Source organism: Trachurus japonicus, chromosome 10, assembly GCF_045865225.1.
Source record: "Trachurus japonicus isolate A0001 chromosome 10, Traja_1.0".
In the NCBI taxonomy this organism is placed as follows: Eukaryota; Metazoa; Chordata; class Actinopteri; order Carangiformes; family Carangidae; genus Trachurus; species Trachurus japonicus.
Window position 1 is genome coordinate 23,797,647 of NC_140916.1, and position 25,981 is coordinate 23,823,627.

The window sequence follows — 25,981 nt, forward strand, 5'->3', positions numbered from 1 at the left end:
AATGCGCTTACATTGATCTTTTTCAGTAGATCAAAAGCAGTGACCATTAGCACTGACTTCAATAAATTAAGATTTTTTTTCAGGCGAGGACACACAATATTACTTAGTGGCAGAGAACCTGTTTTTGAACCCAACTATTGTATTAAAATAACCTGGGCCAGTCATAGATATACAATCTTACAGCGTTAACTTTTATTTATCAGGAGGAGGAGGAGAGATTGCAATTCATAAAGCTTAAAATATATATATATATTTCCAGCCTTAGAGACACATTCATTATGTGCTACCAACAACTAAAACCTCAGGAATAATAATCATCATAGTTTTATTAACACCTCCTGCGATGTATTAAATTAAACTGAACATGGGGAGGATCATAAGGGAAGAATATGGCAAAGCTGTTCACCACTGGATTGCATAAGACTGGACAAAAGGAATAGTAATGTCTAGCTTTCTTTCAAGCATGTGTACAAATGTAAGAATGCATGGAAAAAGTCAAAATAGGAACACTGTAGTATAGTGCACTGCATTAGCACAGTGGTTCATGCTCCTCCCTGGCAAGAAAACTATTGTGCATCCATGGAAACCATAGGGGATGATGTAAAACACAATGCCCTGGAGATAGAGAAATGGCCTCACTAACAGTATGTCGAAGTCTAGCGTGCTAAGTCTATTCTTTCCATAACCCTCCTTCAGGCTATCATGGCCCAGTTGCCCCAGGAACAGAAGGCGAAGATTGCAGAGCAGGTGGCTAGCTTCCAGGAGGAGAAGAGCAAGCTGGATGCTGAGGTATCCAAGTGGGATGACAGCGGCAACGACATCATTGTGTTGGCTAAGCAGATGTGCATGATCATGATGGAGATGACAGACTTCACCAGGTGAGTTTGGACTAACAGCTTGGCTCACAACCAGAGCTTTTTTTCTTCTGTAGCAAAATATGGCATCTTTTGTAATTATAGACAGGGGTGCAAACTTGTCACCTTTCGGCGAAATTCGCCGTTTTGGATCCCAAATTGGTCATTTGTGTGATTCGTGTAAATCCGCAATAAAAAAAAAATTGAGAGGGGGGGGGGGTCCGGCGAGGCGAAGCAATGCACCTGTCTCTTTAAGGCGTGTGCACCTTATCTGGATGACAACGAGTGGTGGCAGCGCTGCTCTTCTGTCCAGCAATACACACCTGAAGCTTCACTTTTAATACAGACTAACTAACGCGACTTTTTGAGCCTGGCGAGTGAAAGAGTCGGAGCAAGAAGATGCGCCAGCAGCGTTGTATAGGTGCTGTATGGAACCGCGTGTGTGTGATGATCGCGATCGCGGCCAATTAGCGATTAGCGCGTTTAGCATTTATTAACTCCAGTGTCTCCTCCTCTGGAGGAGGGTCTGGCGAGCGAGACTAGCTCCAGAGCGACCTGTTCAGCAGCAGCAGGAGGAGGAGGAGGAGGAGCAGGAGGAGGTTGACTGACTGTGGCAGGACACCTCTGCCTCTGTTTCACTTTATGTTGCTGGTAAATAATGTGGTTGTAAAAGTAGTAGGCTAAAGTTAAATTATTTTGTATGCACTAATTAAAGGGGCAGAGCAAGAGACATTTAGCTTTTATATTTTATAAGATATATTTTTTGTAAGAACCACAATTAATAAATATAGGTTATATATTTCAGTGAATATCTAATTGTTCTTAGCATTTGTTAGATAACTTTCTTTGCCCAATAAATTAAAACATGTTGGAACTATCAATGTCTCCTCTCTTGCAGCCAGAATCTCACCTACTTTTAACCTCAGACTGTCACAATGATGTATCAGATGTCAGACTGCCTCATTCTTTCAGTTTTAACCTGAATATACGAGACATGATTGATTTTCCCAACGATCAAAGTAAACGAAACCGAACCGAAAACCATGACCACAAAACCGTGAACCGAACCGTTTGCTTGAACATCTTTTAAATACATATTGCCGCTTAATATGTTTTATGTAACCTATGGCATTTTTAAGCTTCATGTGTGTTATTGGACAGAAAGAGCAGCGCTGCCTTGGAGCATAGCCTACATACAGAAAACACATTTACATCAATAAATAAATGTTTCACAATGAACCAATCAGTCTGTATTAAATTTTATTTAGTTTGAAGGCAAGGTTTGCAAGGTTCATCTGATGGACATCAAGGGACAGATTCTCCAAGTTTTGCACAGCTTTTGCTCATGCTAAACCTGCAAAGGCTGAAGACCCCCTTCACATGTTTCAAAACCAAACACAGTGAGACAGATTGTGCAGGTTTAACAGGAGCAAAAGCTGTGCAAACCTGAGTAAATCTGGACCCTAGTCTCATGCTAAAATTGACTGTAAATTCACCTTTAAAGTTGGTTTTTAAAAAAAAATCCCCGGGGGAGCATGCCCCCGGACCCCCCTAGGGGGTCGGTATCTTGTCACCTTTTTTACCCCTGATGAGTTTGCACCCCTGTATAGATGTTTTTCGGGCTTCAGAATGGATATGAATGAATGATTTGTTGTATGGCTGTAGATGTGAGATGATCACTTTGACTGAAAATCAATGTGAGTCAAAGTTTGTAGTCTATGTTTTTGTCCTTGAGTCTTTGTAGCACTTTCTTCATTCACAGGGCAGATATGCATATGGCATCTTAACCTCTCCTCGCATTAATATTCCAGTAGTTGTGCAGTTCAAGCAAAATGCCTCCAAGACAGAATGCGTGTTTAAGTTAAGCCTGTGTCAAATACACCGAACATCACCCAATAAGCCTACATTTGTTTCCCAGCATTTGCCCGTGTCTGCACAATGCTATGCACCCAGTTTAACACCACTATTCATGCATCAATGCTCTTCATTTTCCTTAAGCAGCACTGTAGGTAGGATTTTCTTCTTGATTATTTTTCCATCCTTCCTTAATCTTAATATGCACAAGCATAAGCAGTGCGTCAAATCTCCCTCTCTGTGGTTCATGAATAAAGCTGGATGTGTACTGTAAATCTTAAAATGCAGAGCTGCTACAGGGTGGCCATATTCACCCTTGTCAGTGGTTTGCTGAGACAAAGATGGTGGATAAGTGGCTGAAAAAAAACAAAAAACAAAGTTAAGTATTGATGTGCCCTGGAAGAGTTCAAAACATCTTTGCAGAAAATATGACTTCACTAAAATTGGTGCACATGTGAAAGATTCTCTGTGGCTGTGGATTTTGAACTTGGTTCAGACTTTACAAGCATTAATTACTCCAGAAAAGCTGTTGTTGTTTGGCGAATCTTGTCAATTTTAAATGACTACTTAAAAGAGAGGAAAAATGTATTTATTTAATCAACGGCCCACGGGTTTATAATGGTTCAAGCAAAGTCTGTGATCCAAATGTAAACAAAATAGTATGACCACCACCTAAATTAAAAAACAAAAAACAAAAACTGGCTGCACAAGTATGAACTTAATCCATGTGAGTGTATACTGTATGTTTGAATAGCACTACATTTGTCATAGTATTATTGTCCATGGTTTGTACTTCCTCCATCCAATCTGACACAAAATCCCGAAGGAATCCAGAAAACGTTTTTGTTTTAATCAGACAGAAGCTGCTTATAACCTCATTTACAGATGGTCTAAACATTCAGCTTTGTGTGTATCATAGTATGAATGCATAGAACCTGATATTGGAATTTGGGTGGGTGCACTTTCTGATTAGAGATGGATAGCATTTCTATTTCTCTGTGACCATCAAGCTCAACCACTGAGTGTTAGTGTGAGGAGGATGTGAGGGGACATTTGAACTGCCTGACTATATTTGTATGACTATCTTTTTAAATTTTCGAATGAATTACTCAGAGGACATTTTGTGCCTAACTCTGAGTCACGTCCGTAATGATGATGAAATGCTGCCACTCTGCCTTCATCTTCGAAATGGTTCAAAGATCCCGTCTCCTTGGCCAAAGAGGTACAATACTGGAAAGCTGTAGCAGAGTTGAAAATATTAACACATCCAGGATTTGACAGAGGTTGCACAGAACCTTATCATTTTTATTTACTCCCTATTCACCCCAAGCACAAAGAAAAATACTTGGCATACTAACTAGACACATATGTAAATGAAATGGTAACTGTAAAAATTACATATGTACTACTACAGTACATTAGATAGTAGTTAGAGACAAGTAGCACACATGTTGTAGGCCTTTTTGTGCTTGTTTTTTTGCAGTGACATCTTAACATAGAACATCACACCAGTTTCTTTCTTATAAAACTGCCCCAAAGAATTCTAATAAATATATAAATAAATAAATAATAAGGTGTCCAAAATGTCAACAGACCACTGAATCCCTTTCAGCTACAGAATTTACAGAGATTTTCTCCATTTATAATTTATAATATATAATAATCAATTACAGGCTTACTATCAACATGGATGTTTCCAGTCAAAAACAATTCAGCTAGACAGGTAGAAAGATGTGAATATTTAGGCAGCTTTTAGCTGTTTATACTACAGCATCAAAAAATTTAGTTGCGGCTGAACATCTGGTGTCAATGTCCCAATTTAGGTGCTTACAACCAACAACCATGATTTGAGTTTTACTCATTAGAAAGAGAATGATAATTTGTGGACCCCTCCACATTAGTTTAACCTTGATGAGATACAATAGAATCTATGTTGCATTTGATGCCTGATGGGACATTTTTATAGGCAGTGGCTGGATTTTGAACTAAAAAAAAACAACTCCCAAGCTTCTTATCCCCTGCATATTTCATCAAGGATTTAATAACAAACCGCCAGCCTAAATCGGCTTGAGGAACAAGATGTTTTAAATTTGAAATTGCAGTTCCATTGTTGAATCTCACCAACGGCAAAGGTTTTCCAAATTAAATGTGTATCAGAAATTATTCACCATGGCTGACCACTGTCATCTAGCAACTGGGGCTACATCTCACAACCTCATCACATGTGCATTATTCACAGGGTTTTTAGAGATTCACCCAGCACATGTGATCAGATCTCGATTTACATTTTAGAAACCTAACTAAGATGACATTCCTTGAGTTAGTTGTTTGTTAAATAATAAATAATGCAGGATTCATTAAATTTGTACTGTATGTACACAGATTTTTTTAAGCACAGTTTTTTAATGCCTTTCAAAAGAACAACAATATTTACCCTAAGTGCACTAAAGATAGCACTAAGAAATGTCATCATGGTCAAACCTTTGTCTTAATTTGGTCCATTATATTATCTATGCTTGGATATTGCCATTTGTAAAATAAAGAGTTGCCTGTCTGTGTTAACAGTGACATCACTGCGAAATTGAGAGGTTAATACCAAAACTTTGTCCGGTTACTTTCAAAACTCAGACCTTGGTTTGTACTCTGTATCCTGGTGTGTGTCTGAGAGAACACATATGGATGTTTGTTGGGCTGAATATATATCTTCATATTATGCCCTCACTCTTGTATGCAGCAGCAGCACATAGAAGGTCAGTAGCTGGCTAATTCAGCCCACGCCCAAATTATTGCCCCTGCAACCTTGAGCTGGCACAAAGCCCTGCCAAGGTTAATGCTGTATGAGGTAATTGATCTGAACCTCACTCCTGACAAATCTGTGGAGATGAGAGAGATTCGTGTTGACTCCTTCATCGCTTATGGCTGTATGGCGGCTCTCATGAATAAGGCATGTGTGGCTTGGAAACATGCAACATATTTGGGAGCCACCTGTCTTAGAGCATTCTGTGCTGTGGAGTGCTCAGTTCAATGTGGCTTACACCCATCTGGAGGCCTGCAGCTGTCACCAGACCTGAAGTCCTAAGACCCATCTCCATGTATAAATCCTCTATGAAAGAGCGTCTCCTTGTCAGGAGGTCTTCTGCCTATGTTCATGGCGTCTTTGTGCTTTTCTCAGACGGCACTTGGCCACCCAAACAGAGCTGGAAAATGTAAGAAAATAAGCATCTAGCTCCTCTTGTCTTCCTGCTAGAAGTCATCGGTATGGGGGAAATCAGTGGTTGCTATATTTAAACATTGTGATGTGATGGTTTCTTTTACTGGGACAAACTGTAGCATTATACTAGAAACACTATTAAAACCACTCTGCTGGCTTTTTCTCCCAGAACTCATCGCAGCGCCTCCAACTCTGTCTCCAGGGGTTTACTTGTCCCCAGAGAGCTTCCAGTATGTGCTCTGACGCGTGGCCTCTTCCACAAGGCCCCTGACTTGCTTTACAGCAGAGCAGTAGAGGCAGGGGAAGGGTTGGAGATGGGAGGGGAGGGAAGAGGAAGCGAGAGAACAGAACACAAAATTCCATCTGTTCTGTGTTGGATGGCTCACTTTTTAGCCTGAAGAGAGCAGCTTTGAATCCAATTTATGCCTCTTGCCAACTGTGTCCCAGAGTCCCTTGTGGGGGCAGAAAAAAAATGGAAAAACTGACGAGCTTTACAGTGGGTCAGGTCAGGGCTGGACTGACCCATGTTAGGACTGGCTTTGTTTGTTTCAAGAAGGGTGTGGTATGGGTGTGCTATGTTAAGACAATAACCAGTGCTGCAAATTGAACTGTATTGTGATGTCTATCTTCATTTCTGCACTTTTGTGTTAGACCCCCTGGTGTGAGTCTTTTGAGGCAACAAATATTTCTCAACCAACCGTCAGGAAACCAGTCTGACTCAAAGCTGCTTGAATAAAAGGTGCCAAATAGATTAAACTAAGACTTTCTGTTTTAAGAGAAGGTATGTGTCAGTGGTGAATAATACAATGGCCTCTTGATTCCTGAGTATGATTGTGCTGCCAGTTTCTTAAAAGCCCATTATCAATATATTTTGTCCATCATATGCTAAACTACTGGGAAAAATGGGTTTATTACCCTAGTTTGTAAGAGGTATGCTGGTGTTACAAAGGATAGTCATAGTCCAGCTCCATGATCCCATTCTGGTCACAGCAGAGATTGAAAGCTGCCCCTGTGCATTTAATGGATTATAAAACACCCTTAACTCTGGCTGAACAATATGGTGTCAGTGTCCTCATATTTTGTGCGTGTGGAATCATCTGTCCATCAGCCGATCAGCGCACACATGTATTTCTGTGGAGCTGCCATGAACCATTCCCATAAGACATGCTACTCTATCCAGTATCCATGCTTGCCTCTAACCGAAAAACACCCATTCCAAAACAAACAGCACCATGAATGAGATGCAGCTTCTGTATATTGAATGAGGCTGCAGATCAGATCAGAAACAGTCACTGATCCCTTGACTTTGTCTCCCCAGGGGGAAAGGGCCACTGAAGAATACATCTGATGTCATCAGCGCTGCCAAGAAAATTGCAGAGGCAGGATCAAGAATGGACAAGCTGGGCCGCACCATCGCTGACAATGTAAGTCATTAATGAACCACTGTCCCCAAGGGTTTGATGTAGACTACACCTTTGTGCCTGCGACCTCAATGTATAATTCGAATTGGAGCAACCTGCCAAATAGACACCGTCAGGACCCAGTAAAGTTATTTGCTTTCACAACGCCAACCTTTTTACATAGATGCATTCAAAAAGTATTCCGACCGCTACGCTTTTTTTCCTTCACATTTCTTTCTTTACCAAATGCAAAACAGAATTTTAGACATTTTTGCAGATGTAGTATTACGAGGTAAAACCAAGATATCACATTGACATGAGTTAATGAAATGTTTCCATAACTTGATTGAAGTCCACCTGTGGTAAATGAGTTGACTGGACACGTTTTGGAAAGGCATGCACCTCTCTATATAAAGTCACACAGCTGACAATTCCTGTCAGCAAAAATGAAGCCATGAGAGGAACTGCGTGCATAGAGCTCTGAGACAGGACTGTGTTAAGGCAAAGATTGGGGGAAGGATACAAAAAAGGTTTGTTCCCTAGAGGATGGTGGCCTTCATAATTGTTAAATAAAACAACCAGGATTTTACCTAGAGCTGGCTGCACGGCCAAACTGAAAAGGATCTCTGCAAGATTGGTGCCCAACCAAGAACCTGATGATAACTAACTGAACTCCAGGGGCTGAATGTGAAGATGGAAGAAACTTCCACAAGAACCACCATCACCGCAATACTCCATTAATCTGGGCCTTATGGAAGATTTGCAAGACGGAAGCCTCTTAGTGAAAAACACATGAAAGCTGCTTGCAAAAAAAAAGCACCTTAAGGACTCTTAAACTGGGAAACAAGATTCTCTGGTCTAATGAAACCAAGATTGAACTCTTTCGCCTCATTTCTAAAGAAAAAAAAGAAATGGCCCTGAGGAAACGAGACTCTGCCCAAGACTATCCCCTAGGGGAGGCATGCTGATGGCCGCATGGCACTGTTGGGATTTTAGCAGCTGGGCGGACAAGGTGACTGGTCAGTACTGGTGCAACTTGAACTAAGCAAAGAACAGAGATATCCTTTAAGAAAACCTGGTTCAAAGCAGTCAAGAAATTAGACTGGACTGAAGATTCACTTCTCAGCGGTACAATGAGCCTCTGCATACAGCCAAGACAACACAGGAGAGGCAACCACGATGGGCCAAGCTTTGTGGCCTGATCCTCAGGAAGACATGACACTGAAAACGTGTGTCAATGTGATGCTTCAGTGCCCCCAGCAAACATGCACAACTTATTCCTAGCTCCTGTTGCCAAAGGAACTGATATTGCTACAACTCTAGCGCTCACACTGGGTTTGAAACAAAGCCTTGAATTTTGACAGCCTTGCTTTTGTTTTTAAATGATGTCCTTAACAGAGCTGGATTTAAAGATTTTATTTTGAAATATTCTAGTGGCACTTGTTACTTAAAGCCATGTCCTGTAAAAAGATAAGCTAAACAAACAAAAGGGCATTTGGTACACATTCTCTTTTCTTTTTTGTGCACGTTTTTTAAATTTTATTATTTCATTTTTTTCTTTCACATTTGGATTGAATCCAAGTGAAAGGCTTGCACAGCAAAGTCCCTCAAATGTGAACAACTGCTATGATTTGTGTTATTCATGAGACACCCTTGCCAGTCTTTACCAATTTCTTTCGGGATCAAACACTCCACCCCCCTCACCCATCCTTCCATCTCCCACTCCCCAATTCCCAGTTCCATCATCCCTCCACATCTATCCCTTACCCTAGAGACTATGGTCCTTGACATAGGGAAACACACATTCAATTATCCATGGCCTCATATTTCACTTAAATACTAGCACTGTACTACTCCTCAGGGAGACACTGTACATGATTTATCCCCCAACTTATTCATGTGCCATCTCATAAGCAGTGGCCCATTGCCTCTGTGACTGTAATATGTATATGTTTTGTTAAATCATGAAAGAGTTTAGTTTGCGATGTTTGCAACAAGATATGGCCGCCCCTAGTAAAGACATTGCTTTTGTAGCTGAGATGTACCATCTGTGGCTTTCTCACAGTTCTGCCCAAGAACACAGCCAAGAAGACACACACTGACTTAAGATATTTGCTGTAAGATTTGAATTTAGATTACATTGTCAATCTCTGTTTTACTCAGTTTTGTTGACATCTCTACTGATATGATATTGACAAAACATAACAGCATGTACTCTGTAAGTCAGCTGATATGTTCATTCAGATATAAACTTTCAGTGGTGATTACAACACATACTGTAGACTTAAATGCATTGCATCAGTCACATTTAAATCAGTTCAGTTAAGTCTATTTTGCACCACATTAAAATAGTCAAGTGTTTCCTGCACAAGGCAGTAGTGAATAATTGATATAAGGATCATGTACTTTAATGTCATAGCTTTTTTTCTTACCAGTTATTTGTGTAATGAAAGGAGATGTGTTAGGGCTGCTGGGCCACATGTGAAGTATATTCCACATGTACCGCTCATGCTTATAAAACACTTCTCCATAAATTTTTACTCAGATTTAAGGGGGTTGTAAAAGGTATGTCAGTTACCTTTGTCCGATTTTCTGCACAACCGGGGGTTTCAATTATGCCAACACATGCTTGAAACATCTGCATTTAGCTTTCAGCAGAGATGACTCCCTCTTAGTGAGACATAATGAGCTGCTGGCCTCCACAACCCTTCACGTCTGATATTTTATTTAAGGTGCCCTCAGATCCTTAATATTACAGGCCTATGTCTATCACAAAGTAAAAGTCTTACCTGTACTGACCTAATTGCATCCGAATCATTTGAACAGGGAATAAGCTGTTCTGGAAAGTGACTTTTTTTATGCCTCACTGCCGCTTTTGAAGATGCTTATTCACTTTAATGAAAACAGTGTAATCCCCCAAAGAAAACAGATGGGAAACTGTGTAGGTGTGTGAGCGTGCATGTGTTTGTGTATATGTATTCCAACATACAAACATGTCCGTTGATTAGCTTGCCTCTCTGCAGGCACATGTGTATAGACGTTTTGGATGTAGTTGACTGTTTCATTCTTCCATCCTAAACTATTTGTAGGTACTCGTTTCTTTATCTTTTTTTTTATGCCAATGTGTATGTTTGTGTGTGTGTGTACACTATTAGGGGATTTGGGGGTTTGAAGCACTCAAAGTATGAATAAATGAAGAGCTTTGGCTGTTGGAACACAAGTCGTTGCCAGGAGTGAAGACCCCTCCAGCCTCTGAACCCATCCAGCTGTCCCTTTTAGCCTTTCTCTCACAGCAGAGACCAAAACACTAGCAGACCAGGCGACACTCACCCCTAACACATCAGCCAGAGCTCCCAGGGATGGACATGGGGTAGAGGGGAGGAGAATGATGGAGAGATGGGAGAGGTAAAAAGAGAGGGCAGTGCATTTGTGTGGAGAGAGGAACATCCCTCCTGAGAGATGAATCCATTAAGAGTGCTTCGCCTTTTAATTAGCAGTATAATTGCCAGGTGGCAGATTTTATTTATTTATTTAATTATTCACACGGCAGTTTATTTAGGGCCATATTTCTAACAAAGCAGGAGATGCCACAGGCTTACTTTCAGTCAAGGCATGGCATGTTGGGATAGTCCACATACTTGAGCAGCAGTCGTTAAGTGAGTCACCACTAAGATGCACACATACTGACAGAGTCAGAGGAGAAAAGGCAATGCTAGGACTGCTCATTAACCTAGGCATATTAATCACTTGTGCTCCGTGCCTCTGGCCTGTGGGGCCCATGAGGGTTTATTCCTTATATAAAACACATTGGCAGATGGTCCCAGACTGATAGCACAGTATCTCACCCTGCGCTTTTCCTTTGCAAGACTGTGTCAAGACATGTTTTGGTACGTGCATATTGTGTTAAAGAGAAATTAGCAGGTGGACATGGTCGGTCTACTTTGGGGTATCTGAGAAAAACAGTTAAATATGTGTAATAGAGCCTTATTAAAGTTTAAAAAAATGAGTGTAGTGCAGAGATGAGCTGCAGGATTTAGGTCAGTGCCATACAAAGGTCTGCACTGCAGTTTATTAAGAATTTATGACCCTCCTCTGCAGGGCACCTTATGAGAATTCCATCTGAGCAGGCTGGTAAACAAATAATGCTATGTAATTGAGATTTATAATGCAAATGTGTTAGCCACTATGTAGCCCATAAATTTCTTCTGCTTTCCTGCTCGCCACATAAACACTTGCATGTACACGTACAAACACATGCACATAAACTAAGGCTTGCATATTTAGAGAATGGGCATGTGTTTGCTGTGTGTGTGTTTGTTGTGCAAGCTTTATTCTCATGATGTATACTGACATACATAGTGTACTTCTCCAATTTGCATTCAATCAGTGGAGATTTATGGTGATCCATGGGCTCTGTAGCTGGTCACAGTCCCAGCTCTGGCCCTAGACGCTTTACAGCAGACAGGGTAGTAAATTACCTACTGCAGTGGAGAGGCAAAATCACCCAGAGAACCCACAAATTCTCAGCTCAGCAGTTCAAGGGTCAGCCCTCAGCCAACTGCAGTTCAGTCCAACCAAGCCCACCTTTTTGCTGGTTGAGAAAATGTATAAACTCCTGGTGGATTGTTTTGAAAGGCATTTACCCTGGGTAGTTCAGTAATATCTGCGTGTGCGTGTTCTGAAGTTTGACTGTGTAACAACCACTTTTGTGTAACCACAGAGCTCTTAGAGGTGGAGAATTCACAATAGCCAAACACCATATTGAAATAGCTCCATTAAGTCATCGGCTCCTTACCTGTGTGCAGGACATTTGGCATTTCGGAAAGAGAAGTGGATCAGTATTGGTAAGATTAAATGGTGTATAGCTACTTGATAGATTTGAAAGTTAAAAAGGTCTCTGTCTTTCAACCTCCAGCTGCAAATCGTAGGTTTTGGAGCAGCTGGGTATTAAGTGAGACAAAAATCGTTATAGGTCAGACCAAGTTAAAGTTAATGTCTCAATGTCAAAAGTTGCACTTAGCTATTCTGTAGAAGCCGTGTTAAAGTTGTTATCAGTTTTGCTTACAAGTGCTACATTGAAATGCCTGAGTGACAGGTGCAGCGTGAACATTAAAAATTGATGAGGGCCATTTAATTGGTCCCTGTGGTTACCTCTAAAGTTGGTCTTTTTGGCTTGCCCCCAGCTTGATTTTCTCCTGTCATACCCAGACTGTCTGCTTCAATGTCACATTAACAGTCCTAAGTGCCAGTGTGATTGAATTGGCCCCACACAAATATGGCGCATCTTTTTAGCACATGTAGTGAGCAGAAGAGATCTGGCTATCATCATTTTGTTCGAAATAGATCTTGATTGATATTGGTAGCCCATGGGAGATTTATATTTAGCCATTAACAGTAATATAATCTGCTACAGACAGTAGAAATCTAATGTACAGCACATTAACTGTGAAGCCCTATAACAAGGTTGTACACAGAAAACACTTTAAACTCTAGATTTCAGGACATGTCCTGTGAATAGGAAGTATACTCTAGGTTTTATCCAGAAATAAAAAATCTCACTGCTGGATTTTTTGTAATTAATTTCCTCCAGTGCTTTTGAAGCCCTCAATTCTATTTTTACTCATACTTTAAAGACATTTTCACTTTTTCATCAGGCGCCGCTGTTTTTGAAATTTTTGGATTCCATTTACATTTACATTTACTTTTTGTATGCAACAGAACATTCATCTTGTGGTGTCTATGGACTACAGTCAGGAAATGATCACTTCCTATACCTGCAGAGGCCCTTCATGTCTGCCTAAACTGTTAAGCCTCAAGTCTGATGTGCATCAGTATTTTTGTAGCGGCACACACAGAACACTGTAAAACACACACATATGCGCATGTCCTTCCCTGTAACCCCTATGGCAGTTTTAGGTGTAATGGTGGATAAAAGCGCCCTGTGACTTGTTTGCACTGAAGGTCCTATCACAGGTTAGGTACAGTTAATTGTCCACAACCCTTTAGCACACACAGGAACACAAATATCTGATATTTGTTTTCTCCCCTGGTCGAGGATTTTTATGGTAGAGCAGTAAAGCATCACGTTGAATTGTGCTGGCTGTAAGGTTTTGGATCTGTCTTCCCCTTGAACTCCCCTTGATTTAGCCAGGACACCACACCCTGTAGCTTGCCTGAGTTAAGTATGTTATGATATAGGGTGATTTATGGATTTAAGACTTAGTTATCAGTATACCTTTTTTAGAAATGACATTGTCTGTTTTTCTTTTTCCATTTAGTTTCCCAGCTTAATTAAATATAGCCTTGATGGAACAGGAGTCATAAGTGAGAAAATGTAGCTTTATATTCTCCGGCTCTACATACACACAAACACAAACCGACACCCCAGAGAAACACTCTAAATCACCTTGTTTCGATCTGAGAACAGTGTAAGTATCAATTTAATCAAAACCATATCAGAACGCACCCTCTCTGTACACTGTCCTGCGACACCCCCCAACAGGTTGCTGGCAGCCCCACATTAGAATGCTGCCGTGTCAGTAAATATTGTAAATTGGCATTTCCTGTGGGTGATGCGTCCTGAAAGGTCAGTGCTGGGCGGCACAGCACAGTGGCTCTACCACTGTCTCTGGTCTGTATAATGGAATTCAGTGGAACTGCATGACATTTCCAATGATGGGACCTGACCTTCCTGATCATCATTTATATCATGGACATTACCCAACACGTAGCACAGTGAGATCCTTTTGTTCAACATCCTGCTCTGTCATTCTTGCTGCCTCATTCGCTTTTCTTATGTGGGAATCTTAATGCTTTTGTTTGTGCTGTGCTCTGAACCTTCACTAGAGCAACAGCTGAAATGCTAAGGAATGAAAAATAAAGGAAGAGCTACCCACACACTTGGAGACTGAGACCCTTATGAATATGGAATATACTAAATCATGTTTGGGTTTGTTACTTGAAAAATTAAAAGAATTGGCTAATTAGAATAATGATCTACCTTTTCACACGGCTTTGATGTAGCTATGAGTGAAGGGACAACAACTACACAAGAATCACTGACATTTCCTCCTGTCCCCAGGCTCCTCTTGAAATATGGCGACTTACCTTTTCGTATTAGTTTGCCCTGAAAAGGTATTCACACCCCTGTGATAAAGTCTCCAGTGCCCCTCTTCCTGCTTTGCCATCTCTCAGTAATAGCTGACCAAGCAAGGTTAACTGTCCCACTCCATAACTGGCCACACAGCATGTGGAAAAAGGCTATTTCATCAGGCTTGAGGGACATTTCAATGCAGCACTCAGACCAGACGAAAAAAAATTACAATGATGGACTCTAATGGTTGGAGTCACTATTAGAGGAGAGAATTGCTCAGTGCGAACAAGAATGATGGGGCCCTTTGTTTTTCACACCAGGAAATCTTGTTCTGTGAAATGGAAATAAATTGTTAATACATGATTTTCAGCATAACTGCTGCGTTATGGTGTTTGCTCAACTTAAACGTTAATGCGCAGGTTGTGCATACACCTACATTACATGCCCCATTTATTAATTGTTATTTGCTCTATTAATTATTCATACCTTTTTAAGTGAAAAAGCAGTAATCTAAAAGGTTTCTTGATGAGTTGTGAGTGAGTTATTTACTCGTATGTGGCTTCTGCAAACATTATTGCACCACAGGGAAGAAGGTCAGTGAGGGTTTTTTAGCCACTGACACAGGGTTTTTGTTTGGATTTCCAAAACAATCTAAGGTGTTCTTATCTCTTCTCTGTGCAACTTATGTATTCACATGTCACAGTCAGAGCCGCCTTACAGAGTTTCCTGAGTGCTGAGTGAAGCCAGCAGCTGAGCTGAGTATGAGCACAAGTGATGCTTTCACAGTGCCCTGCTCTCAGCCGTCTGAATACTTCCCCAAGCCCTCATTAGCATGGCTGCTGCATTCAGCCTCATCCCAGGTCTTTGCTATTGCATGTGTGCATCCACACACACTCTCCTCTCTCCCTCTCTCTCACACACACACAAGCACACGCACACACACTGTTACTTACTTATACCCCCCTCCCCACTACAGCTGAATCCTCCTGTCTGCGTCCCTTTTCCCCAGTTGGATTTCTCCCCCTTATTTACTCCTCCATACTGTTTCCCCTCTGGCTCACTCTTCATCCTCGTCTTTTCTCCAACTACTTATTTCTCTCTGGTTCTTTCCTCTTTTTCACCCCCCTCCCTCTCCCATTTTCTCCAGTCTCAGTCATGTATTAGTCCTCTCCTGTATGATGATCATCCCCTCCAGCTCCCTTTCCCCTAATCACCTCTTGCATACCTTTCTTTAATAGAATGCCAACTCTTACATTTCCCTCCTCTCTACTTAGCTCATCCTTCTATTAATCAGGAGTGGATGGTAGTAATAGCTTCGATCATTTTATTAATATTGGCAGTAGAGTGCATCTATAGAGCTCTCAGTAAGGAAAAGCATGATTGCTATGGGTTTGGTTTGTTTCTTTGTGTCACATTTTAATTGGTGTTCAAGTGTATAAGAGGAGTGGATTTTTTTGTAGGTATGATAAAAAGATGTGTTGCTGAATTTCTTGGTGTCCTTATTCGGCTCTAGTCTCCCACACTCTGATTTACACTGTATGAATAAGCATAGCTCTTCTAGCTGGGGCGGTGTGTAAACGCATGCGTGCATGGCTGTATGTCTGTGAGTGAGTGCACTATATTCAGCAGAGCGCTCTACACTCCCAGGGATACTGGCACGCTCAGCAGGATTAGACACATCATAAGTCCTAGACTGTTTGATGTGTCCAAAAATTACGATCCCAAATATGTTTCCTCTTCCTCTGTTTGCAAAGAGAAAAGGTAAACAGGGGATTTCCTCACTGTCTGTGAATTAGTTCACTTTAATGGTGGTAGTGGCCATGATTGAAAAATGGGGAGGGGGTAAAACTCTGATAACCAACCCCTGTGTCATTTACCCTCTTATAGACAGATAAAATGCCTCTCCATTTCATCTAGATGCATGCAAACACACTGAACACTTAAGTTCTACAGTGCTGACCTCGCCAGCTCCTTCCTGTAGAGAATCCATCAATTAAAATATTGGCTGTGATTCTCTCCCTTTCACCTTTTCCCTGCACTCAGAATTAACAGCTGCCAATGGTCTCCTTCTTCAGACAGCGAGGCACCTGCAAATGCTGGAGTTTCAGCCAGTGTTTTCTCTTGGCGTCGCTCACTCTCATGGTCACGCTAGTGCTTTTCACGGGTATAGTTAGTTTAGTGATGTGAAAAGCTGCCAGCCCAACAGAGTCAGTCGAGCTGTGCAGTGATCATTGGCGACATACCTCGATTGTGTCAGGTCACTGTGATGCTCTGAAGTACTGTGTCAGGGCCCTACCAAGGTGTTCACGCCCCTCACTTGAACAGTAACTAAGAGTACTGTGGCCTAATTACTATGCTGGCAAGGGACCTGTTTAGCAAACTAGGAAAGGGATTGGAAATGGTGTTCCAAGGTAGAGTCCACGTCTGATTATAATGGGATGAAATAATTCAAAAAGATTGCCAATTCTAAATGAGATGCACTTGTGGGGCTCTTCACATCCTGCCACTTTCAAGTGGGCTTTATGAGAATTTATTTGATTTCTTGAGGTTGATGGATTTTTTATGGCTCCAATGTATTTTGTTTTTGTGTTCCTAGCTGACTTTTGACAATATTGTTATGCGTCGCTGGAAACAACAAGATGCGTTTCAACATGACACTGAACGTGTAGTCCAAAAAAATGTTTTGTTTTTTGTATGCTACCTCATATCCATTTATTTCCCCAGATATTTAATTGGACTTAGTGAAACCTGTTGGAGTGCCATTCCAGCCCTGAGCAGTTTATTTGCACCTTCATACCTAAAGTTATATTTACGTTGTTAGGGCGGAGTCTTTCTCAGATATGTGTCACAACAGTTAGGATGTTGACACACATGTTTTATTTTCAACAATGCTCAGGGCTGCTGTTCATATTGAAAAGCAAGTACTTATGTATAAAAGATTTCACACAAAATGATTACCACCACCCAAAAGTAATTGATTGACAGCAATATTTGGCTCGTAATAGAATTTGCATTCTGTGTGACTTGACTGTGCTTAACCCTGTGAGGATGAGTTATCAGTCTACCAGGTTGTGGGCGTGCGTTTGTCATTTTGGCTCTGAGCACGTCCCTAATGTGGGTGTCTACCTTACCTGTCACACTGGTACTAACTCATCTTGATAAAGTGCAAGATCATTCTGTCTGTAGAATCGCATAAATATTCAGATTGAGTAGTAGCAGCAAATGAATAAGTGACAAAAAATAATTCATTGTACCACCTGCAAGCACCTAGTATTATAATACACAAACCTGTTTATGCTTAGATACTAATCGATGTGCACATTAGTTGACACATGTTGTCTTTCTCTCTCACAGTGCCCTGACTCCACCTGTAAGCAGGACCTGCTTGCCTACCTGCAGCGTATTGCTCTTTATTGTCACCAGCTCAACATCTGCAGCAAAGTCAAGGCTGAGGTTCAGAACCTGGGAGGAGAGCTGGTTGTCTCGGGGGTAAGTTCAACCTCACTTTAACCGTGGACATTGTCTACGATTTGCAGTCTTCATTATGCAAAGGCCCCACGGTAACTAAAGAGCAGTTGAGCTTTTAAAAAATAAAGATTTTTCTCTATTTCATTGGTGCCAGTAATAGAGGTATAAAGTTAGCAGCATTAGAGGGGAGGGCAAGAGGACAGTGTAGGTTTCAAACAATAATACAAAAGAGTTAAAAAAAAAAAAAGCAGTGTTTGTCTGAAGCCTCAAGGATAGAGAGACATTGCTGTTTTGGTGAGAAACAATGAATGTAAACAGAACTGTTTGTTTTTAGCAGAATCTCAACGGGATACCTGTAATTCCTGACTAGAAAGATTAATAAATCAATAAAATGCACCCGATACTTTTATTATCCAGTGTTGGCCAAATGATGAAAAATACCAGGACTTGATGGCACTAGCTTCATATATATATTAGAGATAGCAGGGATTGATGTTGCATTAATGTTTCCAACATTTTTCAGTACTGAAGGTAACGTTTGAAAGACCTCCTCAGCATTAATTAACTACTTCCTCGCCAGTCACATTAAAACACAGTGCCTCAACGTGCAGGAAATAATTAATTCATCTGTCCTTTCTCTTGGGCCAAGTATTCTTCAAAAAGTTCCAGTCAAGTGTCACCAGTGTCTCTGAGGCTATTATACTGTGGAGATTAAATTGGTGTGACCTTTTTCCATACTCTCCAATTTCTCACATCTGTTTGTATGCCAGACAAACTTGGAAAGGTCGTTAATTCCTCAGTACAAATACTTTGATTTTGGTTTCCCCTGGAAAACTTGCAGTATGAAACAGTGCGAGAGCAGTTTAATTTAACTCAACAAATTCTTTAAGGATGTTAAGGCTCTGCTTTCACCATTTTTACAAGGCTAATTGTTTCCCTGCTCTTTTCTCATGTCTCTCTCTCAGTTGGACAGCGCAATGTCCCTCATTCAGGCTGCAAAGAACCTGATGAACACAGTGGTGTCCACTGTCAAGGCCTCCTATGTTGCATCTACTAAATACCAGAAGAACAAAGGCATGGAGTCCCTCAATATGCCAGCTGTCTCCTGGAGGATGAAAGCTCCTGAGAAGAAACCTCTGGTGAAGAGAGAGAAGCAGGATGACGGCCAAACCAACAGAGTCAAGAGATCCTCACACAAGAAACATATCAACCCTGTGCAGGCTCTGAGTGAGTTTAAAGCCATGGATAGCATCTAGACTTTTGATTCAAGAGAACACAAAAAAATTGACCAATGAATTTCCATGTAGGTTGAGCTCATCATTCTATCAAAAAGAAAAGGTTTTAACATATTTGTTGTATCTTTGCATAGACAGCTTGTTTGTTTGACCCATTATATTTCTACACTGCCTCATTTCTATTCCATGCGTTTAGATGTGTTCTAGTCTGCACCATTAACTGTCTCTTATCTGGAAAATACAGTTAGAGGGAAATCAACTGGACAAAGGCATTTTAAAAAATATATATTTTCCTTTTTCTTTCATCATTATGGGAGGAAAGGGAGTGGATTTCATAGATATTATGAGAATTAATTCCAAGAGGCTTTTGATTATTTTGTATTCTAACCAGTTTTATAGTAATACTGTGGGGACTCTGGTGTTTTACACAATAATGTTTGATTATAGCAAAATACTGTCTGTACTGCTAATATCAACTATGCAAAATCTCAACTGCCTTATTTTAACTCAAGCAATAATAGTAGTTGATTTGGTTGTGCTGGTTCAACTGCTAACATTTAGGCATGTTTTGGCTCAGCCTTAAAAAATACAAAGTCATTATATTTCCATGTGTGCCTGCTCTTTTCTAACTGTATACATTGTTATGATGCCACTATAAACAGTCATGGTTAAACTGACGTTAAATGCTATTTTCAGTGCTGTATAATTAATGATTTGTACCCTCTGTAACATTTGGTCTGGTAAATGTCATTCCTTAATAATTTAAGCATCTCACATTATTTTTTTTCTTGATATATGTTTTTTCATGTTCACATGATGCAGCAAACCAAAGGAGACAGAGTATTCTTCTCAGCCTTCTGTTTTGCTAATTGACTGCTCGATCCTACACTCAAGGCACACAGATAACCTAGTCCAACTTTGTAAAGAAGCCTTGATGCCTCTGGGTCTGGGAGAGCCCAGCAAGCTAAACGATGAGTAGACCATGTGTCTGTGTTCTCCAAAGCTGACAGGCTTCTTTAACTGTCACTGAGACCAAACGCCTCCACAATCTTAAGAATGTGTCCAAACTGAGGGATCAATATGTTTTCTCTTCTCAACTTGGAGGCAGGCGAGGAATGGGTGAGACTCCATTGACTTTAAACTGTCTGTGTTTCTATACCTTGTCTTTAGGCTTAAACACTAATCAAGATTTTGTTATGTCATGCACAATCTTTATACGAATCCTACAAACATGTTGCCGGGTGTTGGAGCTTTAAAATGAAGTGGGAGACTGTTTTTTACTTTTCACTTCAGGTAACAACTGCGGGGTGCACACTCTGCAGCCTGTTCTCCAGTCATACGTAGCATTGTGCTGCATAGTGGTGCATTGGTGTACAGCGAGGCTTTGAAATTCTGCTGCTTTGGCCTCAGGGCTGAATCTTTGTTTTGCTCGTTTGACATCTGTGAACTACAGCAGGATGGGCAAAGTATGGATATTTGACAGGTGGACTTTTTTTTTTTTACTGTAGAACTGAGCAGTTGGAGTGTTTTCAGTACGTTTCTCCTCACAGTTCATCTTTTGCTGTATTAGAGTTTGGATTTGAATCTGAAGTGATATCAAACTACTTTGCTGTGGATTTTTGTTATTGAGAGCTGACTTATTAGTGCACACGTTTCTTATATTCATGTGCCTGCTTTATATCTTAATAAACTGTTGAAATGAATCAAAATGGTTTTCGTGTCTTCATGTGAACTGCAGTCATGTTTCCTGCTCTCACTTGAACCAATGGTTCCCTTACAAGCTTTGTTTTGCCATTACACCAGATTTGTGTTGTAGTAAAAAGCTTAGATAAAGCCCTAAGGAGTCATTTTCACTCTAAAATGTAAAATAAGTTTTAATACACACCCCAAATGTGCAGATGTGCATTATTAAGGCATTATATTTTGTATACCTGACTATCATATAGCCTGTTTTATTGAATCGAGGACTATATACAGTATATGCTCTTGTAATTCCTGTAATTGGGTTGCTGTACTATTGTGGGTTATTTTCCCTTTAGAAAAGTAAGTGCAGCCTTTAACATCAAACACACAGTTCAGTCCTCTGGTGGTGTTTTATAACAATACCCTGTGAAGAAAATGCAGCAGTAGATCTAAGTGTTCTGGGAGAAGATAAATATATCTAAAGCAACAAAGTCTTTGGGATGAATTGTCTATTTTACCCACAAAGTGCTGTGTTAATCGCACATCAGAGTCTGTCGTAAATCACTGAGAGGACACTGAGAAGACAAATCCACCTTTTCATATTCTAACACAACGCAGTTTAAGTATCCCTATGTTTTGTGATGGTTTTTATTTATTGCATTGATTACGTAGACCGTGTACCCCACATTATCTACATCCACTTAAGATCTCTATTTATCAAGTTTCCCAGAACAAATAGACAACCCACAGACAACTGATGTGAAACTGGAGAGAACTCCTCTTGAACACTGAATTACTTTAGGATATAGTACAGATTGCTTTGTGAGATCAGAGGTAAACACATTGATGCTGATAAATAAGGATGAGATGAATTACTAAACCAGAGGTGCTCGGTAATCACTCAGGGTGCCTAAGTGTAATTTGGGATCGCTAGGAAATATATGGAAACCCTGATCATAAACTCAAGTAAAAATTAAAACTACATCCATAATTGAAAGGTTTATGAATTTATAACCGGAGTATACATCACTCATCTCATATTGTGGTTGTTTTTTTCCACATGGTTTGCAATTGCATAATAATAAATGTGCTCTGGGAGATTGTTACAAAAATCCCTGGGTTATATTATATGACATAACATCCCCTGTGACCTAGTGTTATACTTTAACTATAATTAGACTCGAGCAAACAATAAGGACTGGGTGCACAGCTGCAGAAAAACATACAGTATAAGTGAGTAGTGAATTGGAAGGATGCAGTAGGTGCCATAAAACAGCATTGCTCAATTCAGCTCTTTGAATGATATGACAAAGAGTAAAGTAATGGAGGGACTATGTGTCTATAATGGTCGCTATAATTAATATGGCTACACATTGTGTAAAGGAGCGATTTACAGCTGCAGCCAAAGTCTCATCTCACTGCACTGATGGACTGAGACCCTACTGAACAACACACAACAACACAGGTTATTACTGTTGTCATTAACTATTAGGCTATGTGTTTAGATGTGGTTTTTAATCAGGTATCTAGAGAATAAATCCATGGATTTGGGCTTTAGTTGATGAAGACTCAGAATTTATCAAGTGCTCTAGCTTCCTTTCATAGGGTTCAGTCTTTTTGTCCTGTGCTGAGAGCACTGATACATTTGTTTGGCCAAAGCAAGAGTTATTTTCTTTAAGGACTCATCAGTTCAACCATGTTACATAAAACATAAAACAGCAGCTGTGTTGTTCCTACATTTACGTGACACGACAACGATGCCTGTCACGTAAATGTTGGAACAACACAGCTACTGTTTTTATGTCTGTAACATGATTGATGCTCGAGGCTGCAGCGGCAAGGGATTGTGGGGCCACATGTCTCCTTATTTATCCTCCGCCATTTTTATTTATCCCCCGCCTTTTTCCCCCTCCCCCTCGTACACCTGTGCTAGCTAGTAGTGACGGAGGAGAGCCACCTAAAGGAGCGACCTACTGTATGGGACCGACTGACAAACCAAGCCCAGTGAGTTTATCCGTTGTGTGTTCACAAAAGGTAAAGGACGCTCAGTTCCAAGTAATTAATTAATTTAAAGTTAATGCCAGAAAGCGGACACCACACCGGGCGGGAATAACTTTGTGTATTGGCGGGAGCTCAGTGCTCAGTGCTCAGTGCTGGACCCAGGCTGGACTCATCATGCCGTCCATGGCTCCAACTCTCCTTTTCAACTTGTAAAGCCACAGATAACATCAGCAGCAGCAGCAGCAGCAGGCCGTGCTTTGCAGTCTGAAGGACCAGTGCAGCTGACCTGACAGAGAAACATTATCTGCACTAATGAGTGGATGGCTGTTATCTGGAGATGAGTTCAACGCCTACACTTGCTACCCTCAGCACTTCTTAACGGCAAGTGAAACTTATTCTTCTCCCGTCACTGCTGTTATTGTTGTGCTTCTGTTGCGCTCTCCTGATTACTTTCCACACCGCGCACACGTGTTAGCTACTGTCTGCTCTGCTGTCAACGCTGATGTTGCTATATCTGTCATTGTTGGATGTAAACACAGCATGGCATTGAACGCACACACACACACTTAAATAGTTGGAGGGACTGAAAGCAAAAGGAGGATGCTTTCAAGAATATTGTCAGAAATGGGGCCTATAGTCTTTTCTTTGTTTCTTTTGTTCTGACTATGCTTTTGCCTTTAAAGCAACACTGATGCACCTTAGCACAGTTTTGGAGCTACTTGACAGGTAGGTTGTTCAAAGCATCTTGAAGAATTTGCCACAGCCCTCCTGTGGGTTTATTGCTGTCTCTGGCTGTCTGTCTCTTCATGTAATCCCACACTGACTCCATGATGTTGAGATCAGGGCTCCTGTGGGGGCCATACCATCGGTTGTGGGACCCCTTGTTCCTGTTGTGTCAGAAGATGTGACTCTGGCTGTGTGTTTGGGCTTGTGGTGTTGTCATGCTTCAGGAATAATTTGGGGGCCAATCAGTCATCTTTTGTGATGAATAATAGTTGAAACATCTAAAATACTTTTGCACAGTGCTGCAAATTTAGTTTTGATTTGGTTTGAATGCCCTTGATTACCTTGTCTAGTGTGGTTTTTGTTCTGTGTTCAGGAGCCTTGCAGGCAGCCTGACCATAAATCATGCACTCAATGTAAAACAATGGGGTGCTCTTGTTGCACAGTCTGGTGCATGTGTTGGCATACAGTTTTTGGCATCTGAATGAGGACTGTGTACCTGAGAAGTCTGAGTATCTGTCTGCTTTTTCGTGGTAAAGCATGTAAATTCAGCTTTTTCCAACAAAAAGTTAACATTTGAATACAAGATTTTTAAGTCACGACTTTTTAATTTTTATTTTGCTACTGCAACTCAAGTAGCCTAAATGATTTACAAAGCACTTTCACCACCTGAAAAATGGAAAAAGAGGAGGGGGAAGAACTGCCTGGGTAGACTTAGTCCACATGAGCTGCATATTTCTCAGTGGTAGTTAGGCCTGTGTCCTTAAAGCTTTGTACGACTGGAGTTCCATAATGGCCAATTTAATATGATCCTTATTCATTATTATGAATAGAGAAAATGTAAATCTTTCAATTCATCCTTGTGTAAAGAGGGCACTCCCTCACTCTCATGAGTGGTCATGTTAAGAGTAAGTCTTCTCCCTACAATAGGTGCGGTTTTATTAACTTGCTTAATGTGCAATTTGAAATTGTGACCCCAAGAATGAGTAATGGAAACGGGAATTTTTTTGGAAAAAAAAAAAGAACTCAAATGTCACGAAAAATTATCCGCTTGCATAAGGAGGATTTTAAGAATTGTCAATGAAGCAGTTCTTGGCACTTTTCGCATTTAAGTCCTTGCGTCTGCCGTATTGTGCCCCAGGGAGCCAGTTCCAACTGAGAGGCAGCCTGCAGGAAATCCATTGCACATTTAATTGGAATAACATCAAGAGAGGAGGAAACCCAGCGTTATTTGTAAAACATCACTAGAAGACAGTGCAGATAATTTGCATTTGCATTTTAACAACTTCTCTAAAAGAAAAATAACAACAAAAAAATAGTTTTTACGCAAAACTACAAGGGAAACCTTGCTAATATTTGTACCTCCAGGGTGGGCGAAAACATTGTGACAGTCACAGTGGAAGGAAAAGGGAAAATAGATAATGTGTTTCTTTCTTTTCTGATAGCTGACATTGTTTATCATACCTGCTGATACTGATCTGATAACATTGCTTTGAAAAAAAAAAAAACAGCTGTAAACTTCTAACCCTGTATGGATGTGATATGATTTTCATAAACAGGTTAAGGACAACGAGGAATTTTGGAAAGTGCAGTGTTTTCACACATTTCTCATGAGCCTCCATGCGCACGGTGAAATTATTGGACCGGCGCAAGACGGATGAAAGCGAAAACATTTGACAAGAATATTTTCAAATCAAGAATGAAAGTCGGAGGTTCGAAGACGATCAGATACCTTCGTAGTTCCGACCATAAACGGCGATTCGGTGGCGTTATTCCCATGACCCACCGGACAGCGTCCATGAAACCGAATGTAGGAAATGCTGGGCGAGCCGACCACTAATAATAAAAACTAAATCGATAAAGACAAAACAATATATTTATCGAAAATGGACCCATTAACAAGTGTGGGTAACGTAGATTCATCCACATTAATATGAGACTTTTTTAAAACCAAATTCAAACTCCTTGTTGTCCCTTTAAAAACATGAACAAATTCATGAATGACACCCGACACTAGGGCTGCCACAAACGATTATTTTGATAGTCGACTAGTCACCGACTATTTTTTTCGATTAGTCGACTAATCGGATCATACATAAATTGAATGTAAAACATACAGCTTATCGCACCAGCATGCAGCTGCTCTTATATACCATCATTAGCTTTCAGCTTGAAGTGTTTAAGGTATGCTAACTAAAAATAAAGACAATTAAGATGATAGTTCATTAAACTTTTAATGAAATATGCAGCTTTAACTGTAGCATAAAGTGCAAACAGCTCAGTAAAATAAAGATAAGGCACTGGCCTAAACAACACCAAAATAAATACTTAAAGGTTTTATAGGTTTTTCTTTCCTTCATTTGTCTCTGGCATTAAACATAGCTACATTTAAATAAAATAAGGTAGACACCTGAAACTAAGGAATTATTCACAATAATAAAGTTTTGGTAGGCCTATTC

The 25,981-nt window shown here is 40.5% G+C and overlaps 1 protein-coding gene across 2 annotated transcripts in view; it reads left to right on the plus strand.

Annotated features, from left to right (window-relative positions):
- Positions 1-20,824, plus strand: part of ctnna1 (catenin (cadherin-associated protein), alpha 1) — an 82,901-nt gene extending 62,077 nt beyond the window's left edge. For both annotated transcript variants that reach the window (XM_085790205.1, XM_085790206.1), the window contains exons 15-18: positions 697-878; positions 7,238-7,343; positions 17,767-17,901; positions 18,846-20,824. In XM_085790205.1, coding sequence (XP_085646331.1) covers positions 697-878; positions 7,238-7,343; positions 17,767-17,901; positions 18,846-19,136 — 714 coding nt within the window. In that variant the 3' untranslated portion in view covers positions 19,137-20,824. The remainder of the gene's footprint in view (positions 1-696; positions 879-7,237; positions 7,344-17,766; positions 17,902-18,845) is intronic.
- The last annotated feature ends 5,157 nt before the right edge of the window (positions 20,825-25,981 follow it).